At 38.7% G+C, this 24,647-nt stretch overlaps 1 protein-coding gene across 2 annotated transcripts; it reads left to right on the top strand.

Annotated features, from left to right (window-relative positions):
- The first annotated feature begins 379 nt into the window (after window positions 1-379).
- Window positions 380-22,683, top strand: LOC124402956 (calcium-binding mitochondrial carrier protein SCaMC-1-like). Of its 2 annotated transcripts, none has more exons than XM_046876437.1 (10): window positions 380-980; window positions 2,497-2,623; window positions 3,002-3,089; window positions 13,151-13,262; window positions 14,001-14,159; window positions 14,415-14,567; window positions 17,795-17,902; window positions 18,114-18,281; window positions 20,972-21,122; window positions 21,423-22,680. In XM_046876437.1, exons 1-10 carry the CDS (start codon window positions 753-755, stop codon window positions 21,602-21,604), a joined length of 1,476 nt encoding a protein of 491 aa, XP_046732393.1. In that variant the 5' UTR covers window positions 380-752; the 3' UTR covers window positions 21,605-22,680. The 2 variants fall into 2 exon arrangements, with proteins under 2 accessions (XP_046732393.1, XP_046732394.1); XM_046876438.1 differs by lacking the exon at window positions 380-980 and adding an exon at window positions 993-1,236 and having other exon boundaries at window positions 21,423-22,683.
- Window positions 22,684-24,647: the final 1,964 nt, after the last annotated feature.

Here is a 24,647-nt window from a genome sequence, read left to right as displayed (position 1 = left end):
TGGTTAATGAATACGTCACTTGTAGAGTTTTTTTATTACTCTATTATTAACCTGAATTAACCCACTAGATCGGCATTTTTGCGTGCATGTGTAAGCTAGTTTTGGCAGTGTGGGAATCAATAAGACTAGCACACATGCCTTGGCTGATTACAATGCTTTTGTTTAGTTATAGAGAATAATAATGCAAATAATATTTTTAAACTTAATTGTTGTTGTTTTAACTTGTTTGGTTGATGATCCAGGCTAATTAGACTAGTTTTGCTTGGTTTGCTTTGATGGTTTTTGATGGTTACATGCTGGTTCTAGGTATATGCTGGGAGAAGTTAGTTTACTTGTTAATGATCCAGTAGCAAGTCAACTTGTTTAGTTATGATGGTTTTGAAGGGTTATGACACTTCCATGCTGGTTCTTGCTAGTCCACCCAGTTTGATTTAATGGTTTTAATCGCGTGGTGATGAAGACAAGCACACAAGCCATAGAATGATTTTGTTTAGATGGAAATGGTCGAAATAAGAGTATGTTATTTTCCCAATGAAATTCTGTCGAAGTGCCCTTTAACGCTGTAACGTGGCCCACTCGTGTTAACACACACAAGATGGGCGTGGTTAACACGTTGCCCCGCCCCATCCATAGTGGTCCCACTCCACCTTTGTACGCACGTCTATAGACCAAAAGCTTGTGCGTTTTATAGCTCGTTTTATATTCGTGACATATTAAAATATACGTGTTGTTCCTTATACATTTGTAAGTGCATGTCCATAACGTGTTTAAACCGAACCAGGCTTTGCGCAGCAGGGATGCTCGCGCTTCTGCGCGGATTTGGCATGAAGGACTGCCGGTGCTGTGATGCGGCCAGCAGCAAAAACTACGAGAAGTTGTTTGAAAAACTAGACACCAACAAAGATGGGAAGGTGGACGTGGCGGAGCTTCGGGCAGGTCTCATAGCGATGGGGATAGCCCTGCGTACTGGAGAAGCTCAGGTAGTGTATATATAAAATACGCACACTAGAGTATGCATGGCCGTCTGAGGCGGTGTGATCCTCCAACCTGCTGATAGTATGGTGTGATGCTGCGTTCACGAGCTCTCTGGATGTTCCTGTTTCTCCACATTTGAAATCGCAATTACGAAGACGCGCGTGCATCGCAAAGGCCAACCATCTCAAGCATGTGCATCTTCCTAACATGCCAATATGTCCTGTATTATTGGACAAGAAGAATACAGCACTGTTGACGCAGGTATTCGTGAAGGCACCATGATTCCACATGAGATGATCATATTCTCATTTTTATTGCGAAATCTCTGAATATAGCATCGTTCCTAAAGCATCGTCCATACACTTTGGTTTTAATAAATTCCAGTCAAACCGATCTTTATTAAATGAGCAAAATATTATAGAAATCATTTTGGCATAGTATGTAGTATGCGGTTGCGGATGCTGGTGGGCGTGGCCAGATAGTCCCGCCCACCAGTTTGACACAAAAACTGTCAGTCAAGGCTTCGATCAATATAAGGTGCAATTCGATAATAAATAAATAAATAATCCCCAGCACTGCCAAGCTTCCACGGTTGGACTGTTGAGCAAAGCCTTTTAACTTTTAAAGCCTGTTCTCTGATCTCTCTATCTATTGATTATTAATTATACATATATGGCTGGGATTTACTTCCATAATTTTATACCATTTGGGCACCGGAAACTTTGGTAACATATTCACAAATAAGTGCACGCTTTACATTCTTAAGGTTAATAATCATATACTCCTTTTCCTGGAAGTTTGTTAGAGTACTTACATGAGCAACATCATGAAGACCAACGAGCTATCAAAATCATGAACATCCAGCAAAATATTATTGAAAATAATCTTTAAAAAGGACAATATATGGCGCAAACACAACTCTAACCTCCTGACTTATTACCAAAGGTCGGTTCTTATGTAAAAAGAAAATAATAATAATAATAATAAAGGATTACTCCGAAAAAATTCAACCAAGGGTAACATAAATTAGATATGATACTACCACTACTACGCCTGAATCTGTAAATGCATATTCTGTGAATGTGAATATGAATGTTATGTTTACACCAAACCTAGCATTTTGTAAAAAAAAAAATAAATTTGGTCTGATCAGACTAGAAAATATGTTTTTCACATTTTCCTGTCCAACATGTCCGAACAAGAATCATATGGTTTGTACGGTTACATAAGGCCCATCTTCTTTGGCATTATCCTCAGCCTTGTGTATGCTTCTCCAAAGAAATCCCTTTTAGTAGGGCTATTGGAGCCTGGATTTTGTCTGTTGGAAAAAGTCTGCGTTCTGCTTGTGTATTTCAGTTAAGGGTCTAACAACAATAAGGTCTTTAAAAACCACTTTTATCAAATCATGGCTTTTTTTAATTTTTTCAGTGACAAATCCAATTATGAATCCATTTTTCATTCTTGACAACTGTCCATCAGTCAGTGCGTGGATTTATCTACTGTATCTGCATGTCTTGACAGAAAATAGTGTCTACCGGTGACAAGAACAGTGATGGTGCGCTCGACTTCACCGAGTTCGCCAGATACCTGAAAGAGCACGAGAAGAAACTGTGGCTCACGTTCAGGAGTTTGGACAAGAATAATGATGGTAATAGCGTTGTCATTCCTCACGCTTACAGTAATTAAACTCATAAACACTACCTGATTATAAGTGTTAACGCAGCACCATGGTTTCACTGGAGTAGATCAAATTATATTGGTTGCTCTTAGCCGTCTATTCAATTAAAACTGACCCAGAAAATTGGAAATGAAATGCGTAGAAACTTTTTCGAGTACAGAGTAAAGTACAAATGATCTCAGAATGCAATCAGCATGTGTTTACAAGCACTATGACAGTTAGTTGAAATCATAGTTAGATTAAGCTCATTGCTTTACTGTGTTTTATTGCATTAGGTCCTTCAGCTCTTAATTAGAGTGCATTACTGAAGGGTTTGGACCTGGTGTAATTCTCTTTATCTCTTATTAGGACGTCTGGATGCCTGTGAGATCAAACAGTCTCTGGCTGAACTGGGAATGGACATATCCACAGAAGCAGCGCTGAAAATCCTACAGAGGTCTGATATTCAAGCTCTTCAGTATTGTGATACATATTCACTATATTACATTTTAGTGACTTTTTATTTTCTGCACAATATATAGTATTTCCTTCATATAATAAACAGGCTGCCCCATTCATAGTATGTTGCGTATTAAGTGTGTTTGTGTATGTTATATAGACCACTTCAAACTGAGACCATGTTGTTTGGTGGTTGTGTGCTCTCTTAGACCAGTTGTTAAGATTTCCAAAAAAAAAACAACACAAAATGACGCTTGAATTACAGCAGTGAAGAGAAAAGGCTGGATGGTGACTAGCAACTCGGTGATATCTACTTTTATTTAAAACCAACAACACATGATTGATTAGAGTTTATTATAAATTTGATTAGAAAAAGACACGTTCGCCAGCATTGTATTGCAGGCACCTTCTTGTTTATTCGTGACCATACACAGGGCTCGGATATCACAGCATTTAAACCTTCTCTCACACACCAACACAATAAGGATCACAACAACAAAGCTGCACACTTCACCCAATCTAAACACAAACATTCCAAAACGTATCAAATAATTATGTATGCAATAAAACACAATTAATTTTGCAACGCCCGTGGCGTTACACGCTAACTTCACTGTTTTTGACCTTCTGTGTTCTTGGCTTTGTTTCTGCTGTTCAGTTTATCACCATTGCAGTTCGGACTCCGACAACGAGCTCAGAAGATCCCAAAACTTGGTTTATTCGGAAGCTGAGACTCATACATTAGCCACAGCAGATTAAACAGTGCATCTCATCTCTCTCTCTCTCTCTCTCTCTCTCTCTCTCTCTCTCTCTCTCTCTCGCTCTTTTTCTCTACATGTGTGACTGTGTCGGTGATGGTTGGTTAATTGACACTGCGAGTCGAGTGGATGGTCACGCAAAGACTTGTTTTATTGTACTAGACAGACACTGGGACAAACAGGACCATAGGTTGATTAGATTGCAGATCATTGATGATGGATTACAGTCAGCAGCAAGACCGCTGCCGATTTGTACATTTTCTAAGCTTTAATTCTCATTAAATCACATGAATGCAGTGAAACTATAAACTCAAGTGACCAACATTATACATATTTTGGTATAAAAGAAAGACAGCAGGAAAAAGTGCAACTCTCAAATGATGCAGCTCCTGGCTACCGATTCACATACAGAATATAAAACCCAGATAAAACACATGCCTGGGACATACAGGACCATTAGATTGCAGATCATTGATAATGCATGACAGTCTTAAATGAATAAGTTTCAGAGTTTACAAGCAGGCTAACACACACACTCCTCGTTATATCATCACACATAGCATTTGACTCGACTAACACATTTAGGAGCCTACAGTAAACTTGGGTGTATAACAACAGTTCAGTTTAAAAAAACAATCCAACCTAAGTTAGAAGAACAGAGCAATCAGCAATGCAGTTTACCAGCAACAAGGCTTCATGTGACTAGTATAAAGAGCGCCCCCTAGTATAATGAGTGGAACTTCAAGCTGTGCAACAACCAATGGCGAGTTCTCCCAATTTCTCTGAATTCTTCGTTACACATTCTTACAACTCACACACAGACTGTTCTTTCCTGAGATTCCAAATCACTCTTCTCATTAATTATAACCCTACATTTCACTCCCTACAATTCAGTTAGCAATATGACGTATTATTAGCATTGATATACAGAAGTGCAACGTGCACACGGTTACCTTAGCATCGCACCAAACAGACGACATTTTTAACAGCGTGTGATGCTCCAGCCCTCATCAAACACAAACGAATCACCATAAACATTGTAGGATGAAATGCTTCCGACTTTTCCAGACTTTAAGGAAAGTAATTGTAGACATGCAGACCATGATAACCCTTTAGACACACTCAGTCTCAACCAGATAATAATACACATCTGGATACGTTACTGCAGGTAAACGTTTAATGTTCTGAGTGAAAAGTTGTCGCCTCATTGTTTGACTTAAGAGTTCGGGTAATTTCACCTAATCATCTATTTTTAGATTGAATAAATATCGTATTCTGTTTTAGCTCAATTTAAAAAGTGCCTGTTCATCATTTTGTTTTGACAGGTCCATACATAAAAAATGGCGCCCCCCGGAAATGGTTTAGGAAATGGTTTAGTGGTTTAATCGCAATACGTTATTGTTTACTCTGTTCAAAATGGTGTAGAAGGCACACTTTATGCCACATTGATGTGTTGAAGATGGCAAAAACTCACTTGTTTGGTAGGATTGAGGTAAGAGATCTATAGCAGGTGTAAGAAAAAATGATAAGGGCAAAATTAAAATGAAAATTAATGGTTTTGCCCATTCCTACCTCTCCCAGACTAATTAATTTAAGACTATGATTAGGATTGATCCAACTTAAATTCTACATCAAACTACACAACTCCTTTGTAACTATTTCGCTCGAGTTTATAACTTCATTTATATGAAGTTGAGTTTATATTAAGTGTGTAATCTGGCGTACCAGTGTAGATTTATTTATTGCTAGAGACTCAAAGCACTTTTGTACGTCACTCTGGATAAGGGCGTCTGCTAAATTAAAATGTAAATGTTCATGCACACCAGTTATTGCTTTATCCCATTAGGCTTGCTGAGCATGGAGGTTTCTCTTAAAATGTTGCTATATGTAAAATCGTATCCGTCAATGGGTCATAACTTTAGGCACCGCTTTATCGTTTCGTCCAATTGAGCAAGCGTATTACACATATTTCTCTTAAAAATTTGGCTATATGTTAAATCTTAACTGGGTTAGGAATAGAGAACTTCAAGAACCATCACAACCAGTGGAGACGTCTTATAGGGATCATTGAATTATCAGCAATCTGGGGTCTTAACATAATAAAATAATATAATTATTATAAAGTAATAATATAAAGTTACATCCCAAATTAAACCTGAATATGCAATAGCTAACTCCTTCATACATTTGTTTGGACAAAATATTTTTCTTCTTTTAGACCTTGCAACAAGCTTTCTTTTCTGCATCAATGACATTTGCACATTGTCTGGTTTGGTAACTCTAAAATCTAATTCTGGGACATTTTTGGGAGATCCACAACATAGCTGCTCTTCTGAATTGAATGATATTGTCTGTTGTCAAGAGATCCTTGTACATCTCTATCACACTTTCTCCATGTCTGTTTCTTCCATGTCTGGTGACCACACTGTTAGGTTTACTGGGACTGGAACATGGATGTTGTTGATATAGTCTCATCTTGACTGAAACAGCACAAAGTGCTAGTTGTTGCTCTGTGTTTCCTTGCATCCTTTATCATTGGAAAGGGCAAATGTTACCATGCATTCAGCCATCTAGGTTAAGGGATTCTGAAAAACTCAAGGGAAACAGAAAGAATCCCCCCTCCCTTTTTTACACACAAAAGATCTCATCAAGTTTCCTCTGAAAACAATGGGCATATCAACAATAAATAAACATTGAATGGGATGTGAGCCCATTACAAAGGCATCACTTATGTTTAAAATGTAGCACCTCTAAACATGTTGCACGTTAAAATTCATCAGTTAACTCTATTTCTTACTGTGGTATTGTCGGTGTTACTTATGGTAGAAATAACCCATAAAATTCCACCTTGGGAGATTGGAAGTTCAACTAAATTAACACATACACATTTTATAATCTAATGAGTAAACAATTGTTTCATTAGCTCAGCGGTTTCTATCGACATGCAAGACCTTTCCTTTTATCTTAGCTTGTCAGCAGTCACTTTGTCTAATGGGACAAAACTTTAGCTAAATCAATATCAAATTGTAGTTTAAATCTCCAACATAAGATTACTGATTATGGTTATTATTTACAGCTCTGCCGATAGGCCTAAATGCTACAAGTCTACCCAAATCCAGTCTTATATAACAATTTTTAACTACTTTGGTGTATATGTATTACAGTACATTAACAGAGTGGTAGCTCCAGTTGTTAAGGCGCTGAATTACTGATCAGAAGGTCGGGGGTTCAAGCCCCGGTATCGCCAAGCTGCCACTCTTTTCGCCCTTGAGCAAGGCCCTTAACCCTCTGTGCTCCAGGGGCGCCGTATCATGGCTGACCCCAGCTTCCAAGCAAGCTGGGATATGCGAAGAACAACATTTCACTGTGCTGTAATGTATATGTGACGAATAAAGGCTTTTCTATTCAACTACAGCATTACAATGCTTGCAATACTTTAAATGAATACACAACAGTAGCAAATTTAGACATTAGCCTGAATGCACTTAAGTTCAACACCAGCTAAATTCATATTAGTCTACATAAATGTTGGTTACATGTGTAACATATAGCACGTGTTTCTTAAAGAACAACTGCAGGAACTGTAACAGTATAAGCTTAATTTCAAAGGTGCTTCAAACTAAATACTACATGGACATCACAGAAAACTTGTCGTGACCGCAATGCATAAAATGCAGTAAGTCGTTAACCAAGGCAAAATTAGCAAACAGAGTTTACTCTAAGGAGACAGCTAACTATTTTTCTACAGACCCCAAAAGCCAAATTTAATACTGCTGTGAGTTCACTTATAGTTTCTTTTAAATGTGCCGTTACCTGATCTGGGTTATCAGAATGAGTATTTCTGCGCCAAAGGAAATAGGGTGGTGGACGTCCCTTTCCTAAAGATCAGCATTTGTGGTCTTCTTCTTCTTCTTTCGGCTGCTCCCATTAGGGGTCGCCACAGCGGATCATCCGTCTCCATACCACCCTGTCCTCTACATCTGCCTCTTTCACACCAACTACCTGCATGTCTTCCCTCACCACATCCATGAACCTCCTCCTTGGCCTTCCTCTTTTCCTCCTACCTGGTGGCTCCATCCATCAGCATTCTTCTACCAATATAATTCATGTCCCTCCTCTGCACATGTCCAAACCATCTCAATCTCGCCTCCCTCACCTTGTCACCAAAACATCCTACATGCACTGTCCCTCTATTAAACTCATTTCTAATCTTGTCCATCCTTGTCACTCCCAACGAAAACCTCAACATCTTCAGCTCTGCTACCTCCAGCTCCACTTCCTGTCTTTTACTCAATGCCACTGTCTCTAATCCATACAACATCGCAGGTCTCACCACAGTCCTATAAACTTTCCCTTTCATTCTTGCAGAAAACCTACTATTACAAATCACTCCTGTTACTCTTCTCCACCCACTCCACCCTGCCTGCACTCTTTTCTTTACTTCCCTAACACACTCTCCATTACTTTGGACTGTTGACCCCAGGTACCTGAACTCCTCCACCTTCTCCACCTCTTTTCCCTGCAACCGTATCACTCCACTGCCCTCCCTCTCATTCACACACGTACTCTGTCTTACTCCTGCTGACTTTCATTCCCCTTCTCTCCAGCGCATATCTCCACCTCTCCAGGCTCTTCTCAACCTGCTCCCTACTCTCACCACAAATCACAATATCATCTGCAAACATCATAGTCCAGGGAGACTCCTGTCTGACCTCGTCCGTCAACCTGTCCATCACCACTGCAAACAGGAAAGGGCTCAGGGCCGATCCTTGATGCAGTCCAACCTTCACCCTGAACCAGTCTGTTGTACCTACTGCACACTTCACTGCCGTCACACTGTCCTCATACATGTCCTGCACCACCCTCACATACCTCTCGGACACACCTGACTTCCTCATACAATACCACAACTCCTCTCTTGGCACTCTGTCGTACGCTTTCTAAATCCACAAATACACAATGCAATTCCTTCTGTCCTTCTTTATACTTCTCCATCAACATTCTCAAAGCAAATAATGTGTCTGTGGTGCTCTTCCTCGGCATGGAACCATACTGTTGCTCACAGATGGTTACCTCTTCTCTCAGCCTGGCTTCCACTACTCTTTCCCATAACTTCATAATGTGACTGATCAACTTAATTCCCCTGTAGTTACTGCAGGTCTGCACATCTCCTTATGCTTAAAGATCGGTACCAGCACACTCTTCTCCATTCCTCAGGCATCTTCTCACCTTCCAAAATCCTGTTAAACAATCTGGTTAAAAACTCCACTGCCATCTCTCCTAAACATCTCCACGCTTCTACCGGTATGTCATCTGCTCTTACTTCCTCCTTACTAATCCTATCTACATCCTGCTTCACCAACCCCACATCATCCAACCTTCTCTCTCTCTGATTTTCCTCATTCATCAGCTGCTCAAAATACTCCCTCCACCTTCTCAACACACTCTCCTCACTAGTCAACACATTTCCTCTCCATCCTTTATTGCTCTAACTTGCAGCACCTCCTTCCCAGCTTGGTCCCTCTGCCTGGCCAATCGGTATAAATCCTTTTCTCCTTCCTTAGTGTCCAACCTCTCATACAGCTCCTCATATGCCTTTTCCTTGGCTTTCATCACAACCCTTTTTACCTGCTGCCGCATCTCCTTGTACTCCTGCCTACTTTTCTCATTACTCTGTCTATCCCACTTCTGTTTTGCCAACCTCTTTCTCCTTATGCTCTCCTCACTTCCTCATTCCACCACCATGTTTCCTTGTCTTGCTTTCTATTTCCAGATGTCACACCAAGTACTTTTCTAGCTGCCTCCCTCATCACTCCTGCAGTAGTTGCCCAATCATCCAGCACCTCTTCACCACCACCGAGCCCCTGTTTGACCTCTTCACTGAACCTCACACTACACTCTTCCTCCTTAAGTTTCCACCATCCTATTCTTCTTTCAGTCCTCACTTTCCTACCTCTTCTTCTTCACCTCCAAAACCATCCTACAGACCACCATCCGATGCTGTCTAGCTACACTGTCCCCTGCCAACACCTTACAGTCTCCAATCTCCTTCAGGTTGCATCTCCTGCATAGCACATAGTCCACCTGTGTGCACCTTCCTCCACTCTTATACGCCACCCTATGATCCTCCTTCTTCTTAAAATACGTGTTCACCACTGCCATTTCCATCCTTTTAGCAAAATCTACCATCATCTGCCCTTCCACATTCCTCTCCTTAAAACCATACCTACCCATCACCTCCTCATCACCTCTGTTCCTTCACCTACATGCCCATTAAAGTCTGCCCCAATCACCAATCGTTCTTTCCTAGGTACACCATCTACCACTTCATCTAATTCACTTCAGAATCTTTCCTTCTCCTCCATCTCACAGCCAACTTGTGGAGCATAGGCACTGATGACATTTATCATCATCCCTTCAACTTCCACCTTCACGATCATCACCCTATCAGAAACTCTTCACCTCCACTACACTCTTACTGTACTCTTCCTTCAGAATCACCCCTACAGCATTTCTCTTTCCATCCACACCATGATAGAACAGTTTAAACCCACCTTCAATGTTCCTGGCCTTACTCCCTTTCCACTTGGTCTCCTGAACACACAACATATCTACCTTTCTCCTCTCCATCATGTCAGCTACCTCTCTCCCTTTACCCGTCATAGTACCAACATTTAAAGTACCAACCCTAACCTCTACTCTCCTACACTTCTCCTTTCCCTGCTGTCTCTGTAGACGTCTTCCTCCTCTCCTTCTCCTCCTTCGGCCAACAGTAGCCCAATTTCCACCGGTACCCTGTCGGCTAACGATACCTGTGGCGGTCGTTGTTAACCCGGGCCTCGACCGATCCGGTATGACATTCTCATTTGTGATCCGCATATTTGATTTGGCACATGTTTTACGCTGGATGCCCTTCCTAACGCAACCCTCCCCATTTACCCGGGCTTGGGACCGGCACTAAGAGTGCACTGGCTTGTGCATCCATAATGGCTGGGTTATCAGCATTTGTGGTCTACCTGGCCAATTTTGTGGCAGAAGAAACAAAATATACTTTGCTTATCGTACAACTTCGATTGTTCGCATTGTCTGTGGGATTCGCAAATCTGGATTCTGAACACCTAGTGCCGATACAGGATGAGACCTAGTTTTTGAACTAGAATTACAACTGTAAAACTGTATCAGCTTAGTAATAATGTCATTGTATTCAGATAAATGTGTCATATGCATTGTAATAGCAGGGTGGGTGAGAGGATCACATTTGTTAATCAAGGCAGATTTGAAACTTACATCATTCTGAGTAATATCAGAACTGCCGAATAGCAGGTCTGTCCTTGACTTTTTGAGTTAAGGCTCCAGATAAGGTGTCGGGTAAACAAGGACAAGAGGGTTATCAGGCAGGGGTTAACAAAATGGATGTGTCACCATCCGTACATTTGTAAATCTCGGCATATTGTTTCAGGTTCTAAGGGAATCCTGTTTTACAGGATCAAATTTCCCAATATTCTTAATCACGGTTTCTAGTTCATTGGGTCTTAACCCTCTGACCAGAGTAGAGACCATTGGTTCCTCCCCTCCTTCATTAGCTCTCACAGTCGTAGCAGTGTAAATTGGTGGCATGGGAAATTGAACTGTATAGTCAGAGCATTCACTATTGAATGACTAAAAGTCTCTCCCATCCCTCACTGTCTTTCTGCAAATCTATTATTCCTGGAACTCGGTTATACAATGCAACATCTACCAACCTTTTACTGGGATTTCCTCAGTCGTACCATTCTTTATCAGAAACTGAAATGCAGCCTTGCTTCCTTCAAATCATTAAGCAAAGTTTCAACGGATGATTTGTGCACACTTGTTAGTTTTCAGGAATGCGATCTCTTTCTGCATTCTGACCTTTTCTTCTTTTTATATTGTTTCACTGACTTGGTCATTTTTGTATAAATGCCTCAGTTACTGACTCTAGAATAAAGCTGCTTATTTTCAGCCTGTAGCTCATCTAGTCTCCTCCTAGTTATTTTATCCCTGAACTATCCCTGAAGTTTGTTTTCAATTTTACCTTGTTTGTTCCGAGGCATTTTGGGATAACTTTCCAACTACGAAACAGCCCACTTATACGGCTTATCACCAACCTTCTTTATTCCGTCGAATATCCTTTTTGAGATGTACTTAATGATCAGCTCTTCCATTTCCAAAATACTAAGTTACAACTATGCGTTATGTAGTTAACTTTAAGATATCCGTTTGTCTATTTATTCACCGCAGCAACACTCCTAGTGCAAAATGAATAAACCCCCACAATATTACACACAAACGGTTTTAAATGTGCAGTGTCATAATACATCAGACAACACCACACTACTTTTGGTTACTGCGTTATATCCTAAACAAGTCTACTTAACCACAGTATTTCGGGCTTAAAACAGTGTCACAGTTTTAAGCTGTACATTATCACGTTTCACTTACTTTAGAAACGTAATAATACTCCCATAAGAAGTTTTAATTACTTTAGAAATGTATAAAATTAAGCACTTTGCTTCATCCTATACAACTGTGTGCCTCCAACCTTGTGGTAACAGTTTGAGGAAGAACCACATATGCTGGAAAAGTCAGATGTCACAATACTTTTGCCCAAAGTAACAAATATATATATATATATATATATATATATATATATATATATATATATATATATATATATATATATAGTCTTTATTTTATTTAACTGTAAATTCATGTTAAATCTATATATCCTGCACTTGCTGTTATTGCACTCTGGTTAGACCCAAACTGCATTTCGTTGCATTGTACTTGTACATGTGTAATGACAATAAAGTTGAATCTAATCTAATCTAATCTATATATATATATATATATATATATATATATATATATATATATATATATAAAAGTGATTTGTTACTTTATATATATATATTATATATTATATTATATTAGATTAGATTAGATTAGATTAGATTAGATTAGATTCAACTTTATTGTCATTACACATGTACAAGTACAATGCAACGAATGTAGTTTAATATGAATAGTCAGCTACTTAATCCAAATATATATATATATATATATATATATATATATATATATATATATAAAAGTGATTTGTTACTTTATATATATATATATATATATATATATATATATATATATATTTGGATTAAGTAGCTGACTATTCATATTGCACATTACAGTCTTCATGAATGTCTTGTGTTCCTGACTTTCTTCTTATTTTGTGATGTAAATACTTGAGAATATGATCCTTATATGATTTGTATATGTTTTGCAGCATTGACATTAACGGCACCATGACTGTGGACTGGAACGAGTGGAGGGAGCACTTCATGTTCAAGTCTACCACTAACCTGGAAGAAATTATTAGATACTGGAAACACTCCTCGGTCAGATATTGTTACAGTACTAATTCAGAAATTCACATTCTGGGCTGTTGTAGTATTAAAATACCCTAAAACTGTTTTAACAGGACCAAAAGAAGGCATAATTTCTTTTTAATTCAACATGCATTTTAAAGCTGATGTTTCAGCAGCATAAATAGTCCACTCAGCAAAATTCATAGATTTTACATAGACCATGTCCCCAGATGGTGTCAGTTGCTTGGGTTTTATGGTTTGGGGTTTATCTTTAATAAGGCATTCTTTTAAAAAAAATTAAAAGGTTATCAGAACTATTAAGTCACTTGGCACCATCATTTAATATATACGTAGCACACATTTTCAAATAGGGGCATAAGATTAAGTGCTATTCAAATGTCATATTATAATGTAGATGTTTTATATGTTTAAGAATATAGATTGCATCAATTGCATCAACTTGGGATAATTCTTGCTTTTATTTTTGCATGATTGTATGACTCTTTTATCCTATATGTCATTTGAATCTAGTTTTATTTCCTTAGGATTTTAAGCTTTGCATCATTTTATATGAAAGTGCAGGGTTTGGTTACAAAAATTGTTTTAGACCTTATTTGATTATTAGGCAAAAACACGACTTGCTGTATTAACATACAATGAATCTTATTGGAATCTTATTCCAAAAGCTTATGCAATTCTTTCCTAAAAAACAACCCAAATGGCAATTATTATATTATTAGCATTATTTTCTCTGCCTCTCCAAGTTAGCAGCTGGACATTGGCGATAATCTTGTCATTCCCGATGAGTTCACCAACGAGGAGAAGGTCTCTGGTGGTTGGTGGAAACAGCTCGTTGCCGGAGCCACAGCAGGGGCAGTTTCACGAACAGGCACCGCACCTTTGGATAGAGTGAAGGTTTTTATGCAGGTATGCACAGTTCATTTCTCTCATATGTGAATGTAAGATTATTAGTGTGTGAGACACTATTTCTTTACAGTATTTACAGCTTTCTAAACAGAAAATGAGCAAGGCTGTAAATATTAATATTACCTTTTTTCCCCCTTATGTACAGAGTAGGCCAGAAAATAAACACTGTAGTAACTCATTCAGGAAGTATACAGTAGATACTGATGTATTGCTATGAATTGTCTTTTGGTGTTTCACAGACTTGTCTTGTTTTAGGTTCATGCATCCAGGTCGAACCAAATCAACCTGGTGGCCGGGTTCAAACGGATGCTTAATGAAGGAGGAGTGACATCTCTTTGGAGGGGGAATGGGCTCAATGTGTTAAAAATCGCCCCCGAGACCGCTATCAAATTTATGGCCTATGAACAGGTGGGCTGTCATGAAGTCTTTGACCCTGTATTTTCCAAGCTCTACACTCCTCAATTAAACTCATCAGCTAATTACAAAGCTGTGCATGAGATTAATTATCTGGGAATGGAAAAAAGAAACGAAGTGGATTTTATAATTGCCTAGTGGTTGGTAATTTGTAAAACGAAGCTGTTGTATAATTGTGGTTCTTATAAATGGTTTTTGCCTGTGATGTATTGTATGGATTAAAAGTGCTGATATATATAATATATATATATTTGCAAAACCAAACTTGCTGAGTTGACACATAGCTGTCTTGGATATACTTTGCCAAAAGTTTGTGGACACCTGGTCAAAAATATGGTATGTGCTTTTTGAGCATTGAATTCCACATTTGCTCTTATAATTCCCTTTACTTCTGGGTTAGATGTTACACTAGACTTTGGAGTGTGCTTGTAGAGATTGGTGCTCATTCAGTCACAAGTGTGTTAGTAAAGGCAGGCATTGATGTAGGTGAGATGAGGAGGTCTGGTTTGTAGTCAGCATTCCAATTCATCCCAAAGGTTTTTAGTACTGTTGAGGTCAGAGCTCTATAGCCTGAGATCTTCCACTCCAACCCATGCAAAGCATATCGTCATGGAGTTTGCTTTGTACACAGGGAGCTCGTCATGCTGGAACAATTTTGTCTCCTAGTTCAAATGAAGAGACAATTTCATGCTACTGCATTCAAAGACAACCTATACAATTGTGTGCCTTCAGCTTTGCGATAATAGTTTGGGGAAGAATCACATATGGCTGGACAGTCAGGTGTCCCAATACTTTTGTTCATATAGTGAATTCTAGATTGTATATTAGCTATCTGTTCCCTGGTGGTTTAGTGGTTAGGATGCTTTCATTGCTGCGGCCCGGGTTCGATCCCCGGTCAGGAAACCAACCCCAGCCACTCTTAGTGTCGGTCCCAAGCCCGGATAAATGGGGAGGGTTGTGTGAGGAAGGGCATCCAGCGTAAAAACATCTGGCAAATCAAACATGCGGATGGTCCGCTGTGGTGACCCCTAATGGGAGAAACCGAAAGAAAAATTAATGAATATTAGGTATCTGTAATATAGGTAGATATAGATTGATTGTTTCCTGCCTCAAGAACATCAGGGATATTGTGCACCTCTAGGAAAAATGTTGACTACTTTATGTGCTCCGAGTGTTTTCACCATTGTGTGGACAGTGCTGCCATGTATACATTTGGGGAGACTTAATGTCTCGCGAACATGTGAGTACGCTAGGGCCACTGAGCCTCTTTTTAAAAGTGTGTTTTCTGTTGTACCACACGGACCAGTTATCTCTGATGGTAGGTCTTGTCTGATGAGTAATAAGCATGGAGGCCCCATCAGTAACACTAACAACAGACAGGAAAACGGTCCATTCTGGAAGAAAAACAACACACTCATTATATTGGCTCGTGTCTAATATGCTGCAGCGGTTGAATTGAAAATTCAAATAGCTCTAGATGCACTTTAACCCGAAACATTTGTCTGTTCCTTGTCTCTGAACCAATTTAGAGAGTAAGCTGTGAATTGGCTTGTAAATCGCCAATCTCCTTGGCACTGGACTGCTTCAAGAGATTGAATTGGCCTAATAGGTATGCAACTCTTAAGACAGGTGTTCATTTGTCAACGCTTCTAGAGCTTGCTTGCCTTCACGTTCACTTGTAAAATACCACCATGATGCTATATGACTTGCAAGTGTAACGCAATTAGGGGGACCTGAAAGGAACATAGATTTTATTTCGAGGAGGTTAGTGCTATGCTGACACTGAGACTTGTAAGAATTTGAGTTCTTTCAGTGAGTCATATGCAACATACACAGTTTAAGTAATAAGGTTACCGACAGTAGCATGCTAGTTAGTCAAAGAAAGTCTACATATGGGTGGTGAGTGTCCCTTCAATTTCATGACTTTATCATTTACTGAGATGCCTCTGTGCTCTGTCAAGAAGGATTGCATGTAAGTTCAGTTTCATGCCACTGAACAGACTGAGAAGGAGTTTAACGATACTTGGTGATTGGCTGTAGTACTGGTGCATCCGCATGCAAGGACATTTGTCTGGCTAAACACCTGCTGTTAGAACAGTTTGTCTAGCTCACATTCACTTGAGCCTTGTGGGTGACATAGCTAAACCTTCTACTCGTGTTAAGTGATGGAATCTCCTGTGTTTCGCAACATCGGATATGCGGAAATGCTTTCGTTCCATATAAATGGTCCCAAACAATTGCATTTATTCATCAGATATGCACAGTAGTGTGACAGCTGGATATTTGCTAACAACTTGATTTATTTAGGTCAGTGAATGCAAGAGTAATGATGCACTATTTTCTTAACTTGGAAACTGACTTCCTGCATCACCAATAGTATTGTACTGCAGTCAGGGCAGGGCTCTGTAAGTGCTTGTAGCAAGTGTTCAGATTCGAAACATTGATCAAATCCATTTCCCTCTCGGTTGACACAAAACCACACAGCTCACCACCCTTCCCTGCGATACACAAGAGGTTCAAATAAGTCACAAGAACTGCATCCACAGCATCCAAGCCGCTGCGTGCTCTATTTTAACAATAGGCCGCATATTGTTTTCAGCAATTGCATTAAAAATCATGATTTTAAAATAACCTCCTCTGAGAGTAAGATTAACAGCATTTCGTACATTTAGAGTGCTATACTTGGCAACCTTAACTAGATGAGAATCACAGAATATAAGTGTCTTAATGGGGAGTTTAGTAGGCTGCTCAAATCGAGTCTTAAACACAAGTAGATGTAAATAAGCAGGGAAATGAGAAAAGGAGAATTCCGGTCAAGAAGGAACCACTTTGTCCAGAAACAAAAGGAAGTACAACTGTATTATGTGTCATATGTTAAATAAACAAACTCATTAAATAAGAAATAATTAAAACACGTTTTATTCCTTTCAAGCAAACCTGAATCTTGTCCATCATGAATTCAGAAGAAGAATTTGAAAGTTTTAAAGTTATGGATTACAGTCTATTAAAGTTATTATGGCACATGAGTATAACAGTAACCATAATTCAATATGAAAATCATTTCCATATTGCATGTCGACATGGTTTATGTTCAGTGTGAAAGACGATGAATCAAGGTTGTGGTATATCTTTATACACTGTGCAATTGAACTTTTATGACACTTCACTTTTAATTTCTGTGTACCCATCCATGCTCATTGACAATACATTTCTGCTTTCAGTATAAGAAGTATCTGTCATCTGAGGGTGATAAAATAGAGACAGCGCAGAGATTCATAGCTGGGTCCTTAGCTGGTGCAACAGCACAAACTTCTATTTACCCTATGGAGGTAAGGATTTTAAATGGTCATTTATCTTCTGCACTTTCTCAGCTAATTGTTTCCCGAGAACTGATGCTCGACTCCAGAATTGAATCAACTTGTTTTCACACTTTTTTTTCAGAGCATATTCATTAGTGTTTTTACAATTTCTTAACAGTAACCACAAATTCATATCTAAAAAAAAATATATATATATATATATTATTCTCTTTTTCTTTAGGTAGTAAAGACTAGACTGACCTTAAGGAGCACTGGACAGTATTCTGGGATGGTCGACTGTGCCAAGTCAATTCTAAAAAGAGAGGGCATTAAGGCTTTCTATAAAGGTTACGTCCCCAACATGTTGGGTATTATCCCTTACGCTGGCATCGATCTCGCCATTTATGAGGTACATAGAGTTCCATTCACACACTGTTTTTCATATTACAGTTTATTAACATAGTATAGAGTGGAATTTATTTTATTTATCTCAGACATTAGATTATTAATCGATGAATCGATTTCAAGAGATTATGCCCTGTACTCGTGTTCTTTGTCATTTCAAATAGATGCATTGGATGTTACAGATCACTGCAAGATGTTCTCTAATTTTGCCTGTAACATTTTCAATTTTATGTTGACAAAACCTTATATCGCTTATTTATAACCTATAATTGATAACCTATAAACTCCTGGCGTGATTTAAATCTCTTAAATGATTTATCTCTGCACTGTTTTTTTTTTTATAACTTTGCAGAATAGTTTTATGAACTCCATGTGGTAATTGACAGGACGTGATGATTCATGTGCGTGAGATTTATTAACAATTTCAAAAACACAAAGTGCAAAAAACCTTGTGTTTAATACAAATGGTTCATATTATGCAAGGAGGACAATAATACTCAAGGACACAGAAAAGCAGTCAGAAAAAAAAAAATATGGCTCAAATCTTATTCACTATGATTTTACTAAGAGACCAGAAAGTGTGCATGTGGTTGCGAGTGTGGAAGGAATTGCGTTTCTTCATTTTTTTTAGTAGAGGGAGACCTCTGCTGGTGTGCAAGTGTAATGTTTAGTTCAGTTTTATTTTAACAATAGACAATGTCCCAATGCAAAGTGAAGTTGGATTGTATACATTTAGTATGTTTGTTTCTTACAATTTTAATCCCTAATGACCAAGCCTGTGTCAAGAAAAAATCCCTGAGGAAGAAACCTTGAGAGAAACCAGATTTAAAAGGGAACTCATCCTTATCTGGGTGACACAGAACATACATTCACTATAGTTTTATCATTGTTGAGGTGTACTGTTCAGTAAATGGTGCTTAAATAAAGAACTGGTCATGCAAACTGCAGTCCTAAACCATTGTAGTAGATTGCTGATATTAATTACAGTCCAAATTGAACATCGTAGTTCTTGAGTTGCCCAGTAATGTCACGGATAATGTTGCATATCTATACGCATCCTATTGCATCCATTAGTTATCATGTCCCATCAGACAGTGCTACTTCATTCAATTACATGAAAATAGTATGAGTTAAATGTATTTCATGATGCCTAAAATACTGTATTGATTTATCTTTAATATTATATACTAAATAATATTTAGGGAAACTTACAAAACCATATTCTCCTGCTTTTGGTTTGGAAAAATGTTTTAGACAGGCTCTGGACAGCCAAATATTTATTTATTTACATATTTAATACGGGTGCAAACCTCAGACTTTTAAATGTTTTGATAATTATGGGTTCTTAAAGAAACATTTTTGATTGTACCACTGAATTTGTCACAGTATTATATGATGCAATTTCAGCGTATACCATTTACACATTTATGACGTTCTTATCCAGAAAACGTACACTTACCTCGTTTATACAGTTGAAGGTTATGGGCCTTGCTCAAGTGCCCAAAATTGGCAAAATTGTTCTTTAAACTCACAACCTTCTGACCTTGACCACTAAGCCACCACAAACTTACACCAATCAGTCATAATATTATGATTGGTGAAGTGAATAACACTGATTATCCCTTGATCATAGCACCTGGTAGTGGGTGGGGTATATTAGGCAGCAAGTGAATATTTTGTTCTCAAAGTTGACGTGTTAGAAGCAGGAAAAATGGGCAAGCGTAAGGATTTGTTTGACAAGGGCCAAATTGTATTGGCTAGACGACTATGTCAGAGCATCTCCACAACTGCAGCTCTTGGAGGTTGTGTCTGGTCTGCAGTGGTCAGTATCTATCAAAAGTTGTGAACTCAAGGCTGCTTGATGCACGTGAGGAGCGAAGGCTGGCACGTGTGGTCCAATCCAACAGACGAGCTCCTGTAGCTCAAATAGCTGAAGAAGTTAATGCTGTTAATGTTCGATGGGTCAGAACTGTTTTGGCAGAAAAAGGGGGACCAACACAATATTAGGCAGGTGGGCAGAATGTTATGAATTGGTGTATTATTTAATGATTTACTATTAGATGCCACTGTTGGGCATCGAGTATGATCTTTTTTGTAGTCAGAGCAAAGCAATGTGACAAACCTTGTTCATTTGCTTCACCCATACTATTTAATCTCAGTTAATCTCAGGGCAGATTAGATTAGACAATCAAGGTTCAAGGAACAACACCGCCAAGCTGCACTGTTGGGCCATTGAACAAGGTTCTTAATTTTTTCTCAAGTCAATGATTTTATACATATACAGTTGGTAAAATACAAAGTGAAACGAAACAACATTCCTCTAGGAGACAACACAGAGTTACTCAGGACAACACAGAACTTAGACAGTAGCAGACCTATACACAGAACTACATAAAGTGTACATGAGATGCTGTGCTCTTCTTTCCCCTTTTGAATTCCTAACAATCAATTATAATACAGAAATAGAAACATTTAATCATATCGGCAGAGTGGATCCGTAGCATCAGAAACTGCATACTGCTGTCCAATATAATTCTGTTACTTCACTCTTATTATGTGATATAAAAAATTCCAAAATGATACATCATGTGGTTTTGGTCAGTTAGTTTGTTTGATTGTTTTTACATAGAGTATATTTTATGCAAAGTATATTTATGTTTAAAGCATTCTGTTCTGGCCTTCAACCACCTCTAGAGCCTAAAGAACGCCTGGCTTACGCACCACGCCGAACACACAGCCAACCCCGGTGTTCTGGTCCTGCTTGGATGTGGTACTGTCTCTAGCACATGTGGCCAGCTGGCCAGCTACCCTCTGGCCCTTGTACGCACCCGTATGCAGGCACAAGGTAGGCACTGTGTCCATTTAAAAGCCCTAAAAAAGAGCTCAGAGAGCCACTCTTTAATGCTTGATGAACACAGACGTGTCACCGTGCTGTTCAGGGAGAACTGAAGTGAATACAGAGCTAGCTGGCATTTTAGGAGGCATTCATTGAGCTGGTACTTGGGGGGCATTGGCTACAAAAGTCTTTGATGGCTTAATGGTTAGACTACTCAGGGGATCAACCAAATTTTTAAAAAGTGCTTTAGTAAATCCAGTCCGATTTAATTAAATGTTCTATAACAATGTATTAATCATGCGGTTTCAGCATCGTTCGAGAACTCAGAGCAGCCTTCGATGCGCTCGCTGATACGAAACATTTTGGAAAAAGAAGGTTTTTTCGGGCTCTATCGGGGCATCCTGCCCAACTTCATGAAGGTCATTCCAGCTGTCAGCATCAGCTACGTAGTGTACGAGTACACAAAATCATCGCTGGGAATCTCGAAGTGAACGTCAAAGGTCTGCGTTCCCAAGTCACACCGTCGAAGTGCTGTTCCTGGATCCGTTTATCATCTTGGACGCAGAAAATTCACCAATCACGTGACTCAACAACAGTCTAATCCTGGATCAGTGTTCCTGTGCTATATGGTTGCCAGAGTCAAGGCTGTTGTTGCTGCAGGACTTTAATTCAAGAGTCTCTGTCATTAAGCTACTTTTAAACATAAATAGAAGTGCATCAATGGTGTCTTAAATAAAAGAATGACGGAGTGAGATGGACCCATGTACTGTAGGTTTCACTACATGATTTGAATTATGTGTATTTTTTATTTGTTTAACAGAAAAGGTCAGTCACTGCAATGAATAATATGGGAAAATACGATTTGCCTTATGACTTGCATGCGCATTTATGCATGTGAATGTCAGATTATGTGAATGTTGGTTTTAGTACATTTTATTTCTCTTTTTATTATGAATTTTTTTTTTCGTATTTTTGTATTTTGCTTGAGGGTTATGCAATGCAGACCTTCAAATTCCACCACGTAATCAAACAGATAACCCCAGTGCACTGCTGAGAAATACTAACCTGAATAGTTTAGTTCAATTTAAAATACTCTGTTCTAAAAACTGTGCTCCGAATAGCGGATTTAGTACCAGGCTCCTGCAATCAGTTATTGTAAGAACTGGTGGTCTTTTTCGATGTCTGAAGTAATTAGATAACCAGAATTCTCTCAGAAGACACTGAAATCTGTATAAAGCTGTTTGAAAATGTTTACAGAAGCAATAAAATAGAACATATAAAAAAAAACAAACGAAGGATTTATTTGTTTTGCTTACATATATGATCACGTAGAGGTTTACTCTATTGTAAGCAGCCTATTTAGACTGTTGAAATCACCAAGAAAATTTATTTTGCTTTCATATACCATAGCAAAAGAGTCACAAAGGGGATGTCAGTGGATTTATTGTATTTAATTAGTACAGGTTTTTTCATGTATGTTTGCATATCCAAAGTTTCACATTAAACTAAACATTCAAGATGATATGCGCAATACTGCAGGATTGTGTTTGGTGCTGTCTGTCATATGTTGGCTAGCCAACATTCTATTTGCTGTACTGTTTAATTTAGACACCAAACAAGAACCTTTTTTTTTTTAACTATATGTTCATATTTGTCTAATGAAATGGGCCTTGTTTACTGCTCTTTGAGTCAATCAACAAATGTTAATGGTTTCATAGACCAAACCGAACCAACCTCTTACAAATATCATTTTTTCTTCCACAATTCCTGTGTAAATGTTCCTGCAAAGGATTCATAAATAAATTATTTGATACCCCATTTAATAAATAAGACCCCTTGTCCAGACAGTTCCTGGATGTAAACTCCAAAATGATTTGGAATTGTATTCAAGTACAATACTATGTGGACAAACGTATTGGAACACTTGACTTTTTCCAGCAAATATGTGGCACATAATTGTATTAAATGTCTTTGGATGTGGTAGCATGAAATTTTCCCTTCACTTGAACTAGGAGGCCCCACACCTATTCCAGCTTGCCAATGCCCCTGTGCACAAAGCCAGCTCCATGAAGATATGCTTTAAATGGTTTGGAGAGGAAGATCTTAAGTGGTCTGTTGAACAGCTCTACCTTTTTAAAAAATATTTGGATGAACTGGAACACTGACTTAATTCCCATGCCTCCTCACCTCACATCTGACTTTGCTAACACAATTGTAGCTGAATTAGCATATTTGCATTAGCATATTTGAGTTCAAATTTTTACAACCACACTCCAAAATCTTGTGGAAAATCTTCCCAGAAGAGTGGAGGTTATTATAACAGCAAATGGAGACTAAATGTGGTATGGGATTTTCACATTTTGCACATACAAATCTTAGGGTCAGGTTCCAACAAACTAATGTCTATATAGTGTATGTGACTAGTCTCAAAACTCGTCTTATATTATTTTTTGCATTCTAGCAATCTTTATATCTTTTTGTGAACAATGACATGCTGAAGGGAAAACCTAGTAATACAGTGTTCATCCTTCTTCGTGTCACTGCTAATACACCGTTTTACACTTTGTGTTGTTCCTTTGTATTCAACTGATGCTAACACTTGAATCAATGCTGGATTATCATGTAAATATTAAGTGTTTAATGGTAAAAGCTTCCTGGACATATAGTACACTACGTGATGTCTGGAAACCATTACTTCTTATTCTGTGCAGTGCACTTCTCCAGGGAACAGAAAGTCAATTAGGATTGCGCCAGTGTTGCCATGGTAACTGGGCAACCTGGACTGGGCTTTGGACCTTCGAAAAAGCTTGTGATGTCAACAGGACAAGTTTGATTTTGCCAGCATCGCCATACCTACCGAACAGCAGGCATTCGACATCATGCAACCCTACCGAACAGCAGCTAGCGATTGACAGCAAGAATCACACACGATCAATTCTAAACCTAGTAATGTTTGAGTGTTCTGAATCCTGTACCGTGTTTTTACTGACAAGCCGGGGCGAGTACGATCTCCTGATCAGCGCACACCAGATAGTGGAACTCTTTTACAATTGGTCCTTCGAGCTGGATAGGAAATCTTACTAACATTTGGTCCTTCAAGCCGGATAGGAGGGCGGGTTGTCTTGGAAGTCCAGGATGTAAATGCTACCGCTATTGTTTTGGACCCATCCCCCGGCTTCTTTTTTTCCCCCCCTGTTAATTAAAACACTTTATATTCCAATTTTATATCATTTTTGTGAATACAACATACAGTAAGAGACCTTGATAGGACACAAGGACAAATTTTGGGCTCCAAAGCTGTATTTCATAACCTAAACCTAGTCCTTACCTGACCCAGTCGATGAGGGATAATGAGTCATGTCTAAAAGGCTGGAAACAGGAGTCATTCATTGGGAATCAGTGAAATGGTAAATGCAAAAATACATGGAGTTTAAAAAAAGCGGCTTATGATTGAGGGATTATGATTCTGCCGAGCACAGCGTTATTGTAGCCAGTTATGCCAGGCTCTATCCAATAAAGAGCGCTTCAGTGTTA

The sequence above is a fragment of the Silurus meridionalis genome, chromosome 20 (genome assembly GCF_014805685.1).
Source record: "Silurus meridionalis isolate SWU-2019-XX chromosome 20, ASM1480568v1, whole genome shotgun sequence".
In the NCBI taxonomy this organism is placed as follows: domain Eukaryota; kingdom Metazoa; phylum Chordata; class Actinopteri; order Siluriformes; family Siluridae; genus Silurus; species Silurus meridionalis.
Note: the sequence above shows the minus strand (reverse complement) of the source record. Positions and strands in the feature narration are given on the sequence as shown.

Bases quoted from the DNA above. Each gene is read 5' to 3' on its own strand.
- LOC124402956 (XM_046876437.1), top strand. From the start codon at position 753: ATGTCCATAACGTGTTTAAACCGAACCAGGCTTTGCGCAGCAGGGATG. The intron at 2,624-3,001 runs GTAATAGCGTTG...ATCTCTTATTAG, and splicing joins TTTGGACAAGAATAATGATG to GACGTCTGGATGCCTGTGAG. The intron at 18,282-20,971 runs GTACATAGAGTT...AACCACCTCTAG, and splicing joins TCGATCTCGCCATTTATGAG to AGCCTAAAGAACGCCTGGCT.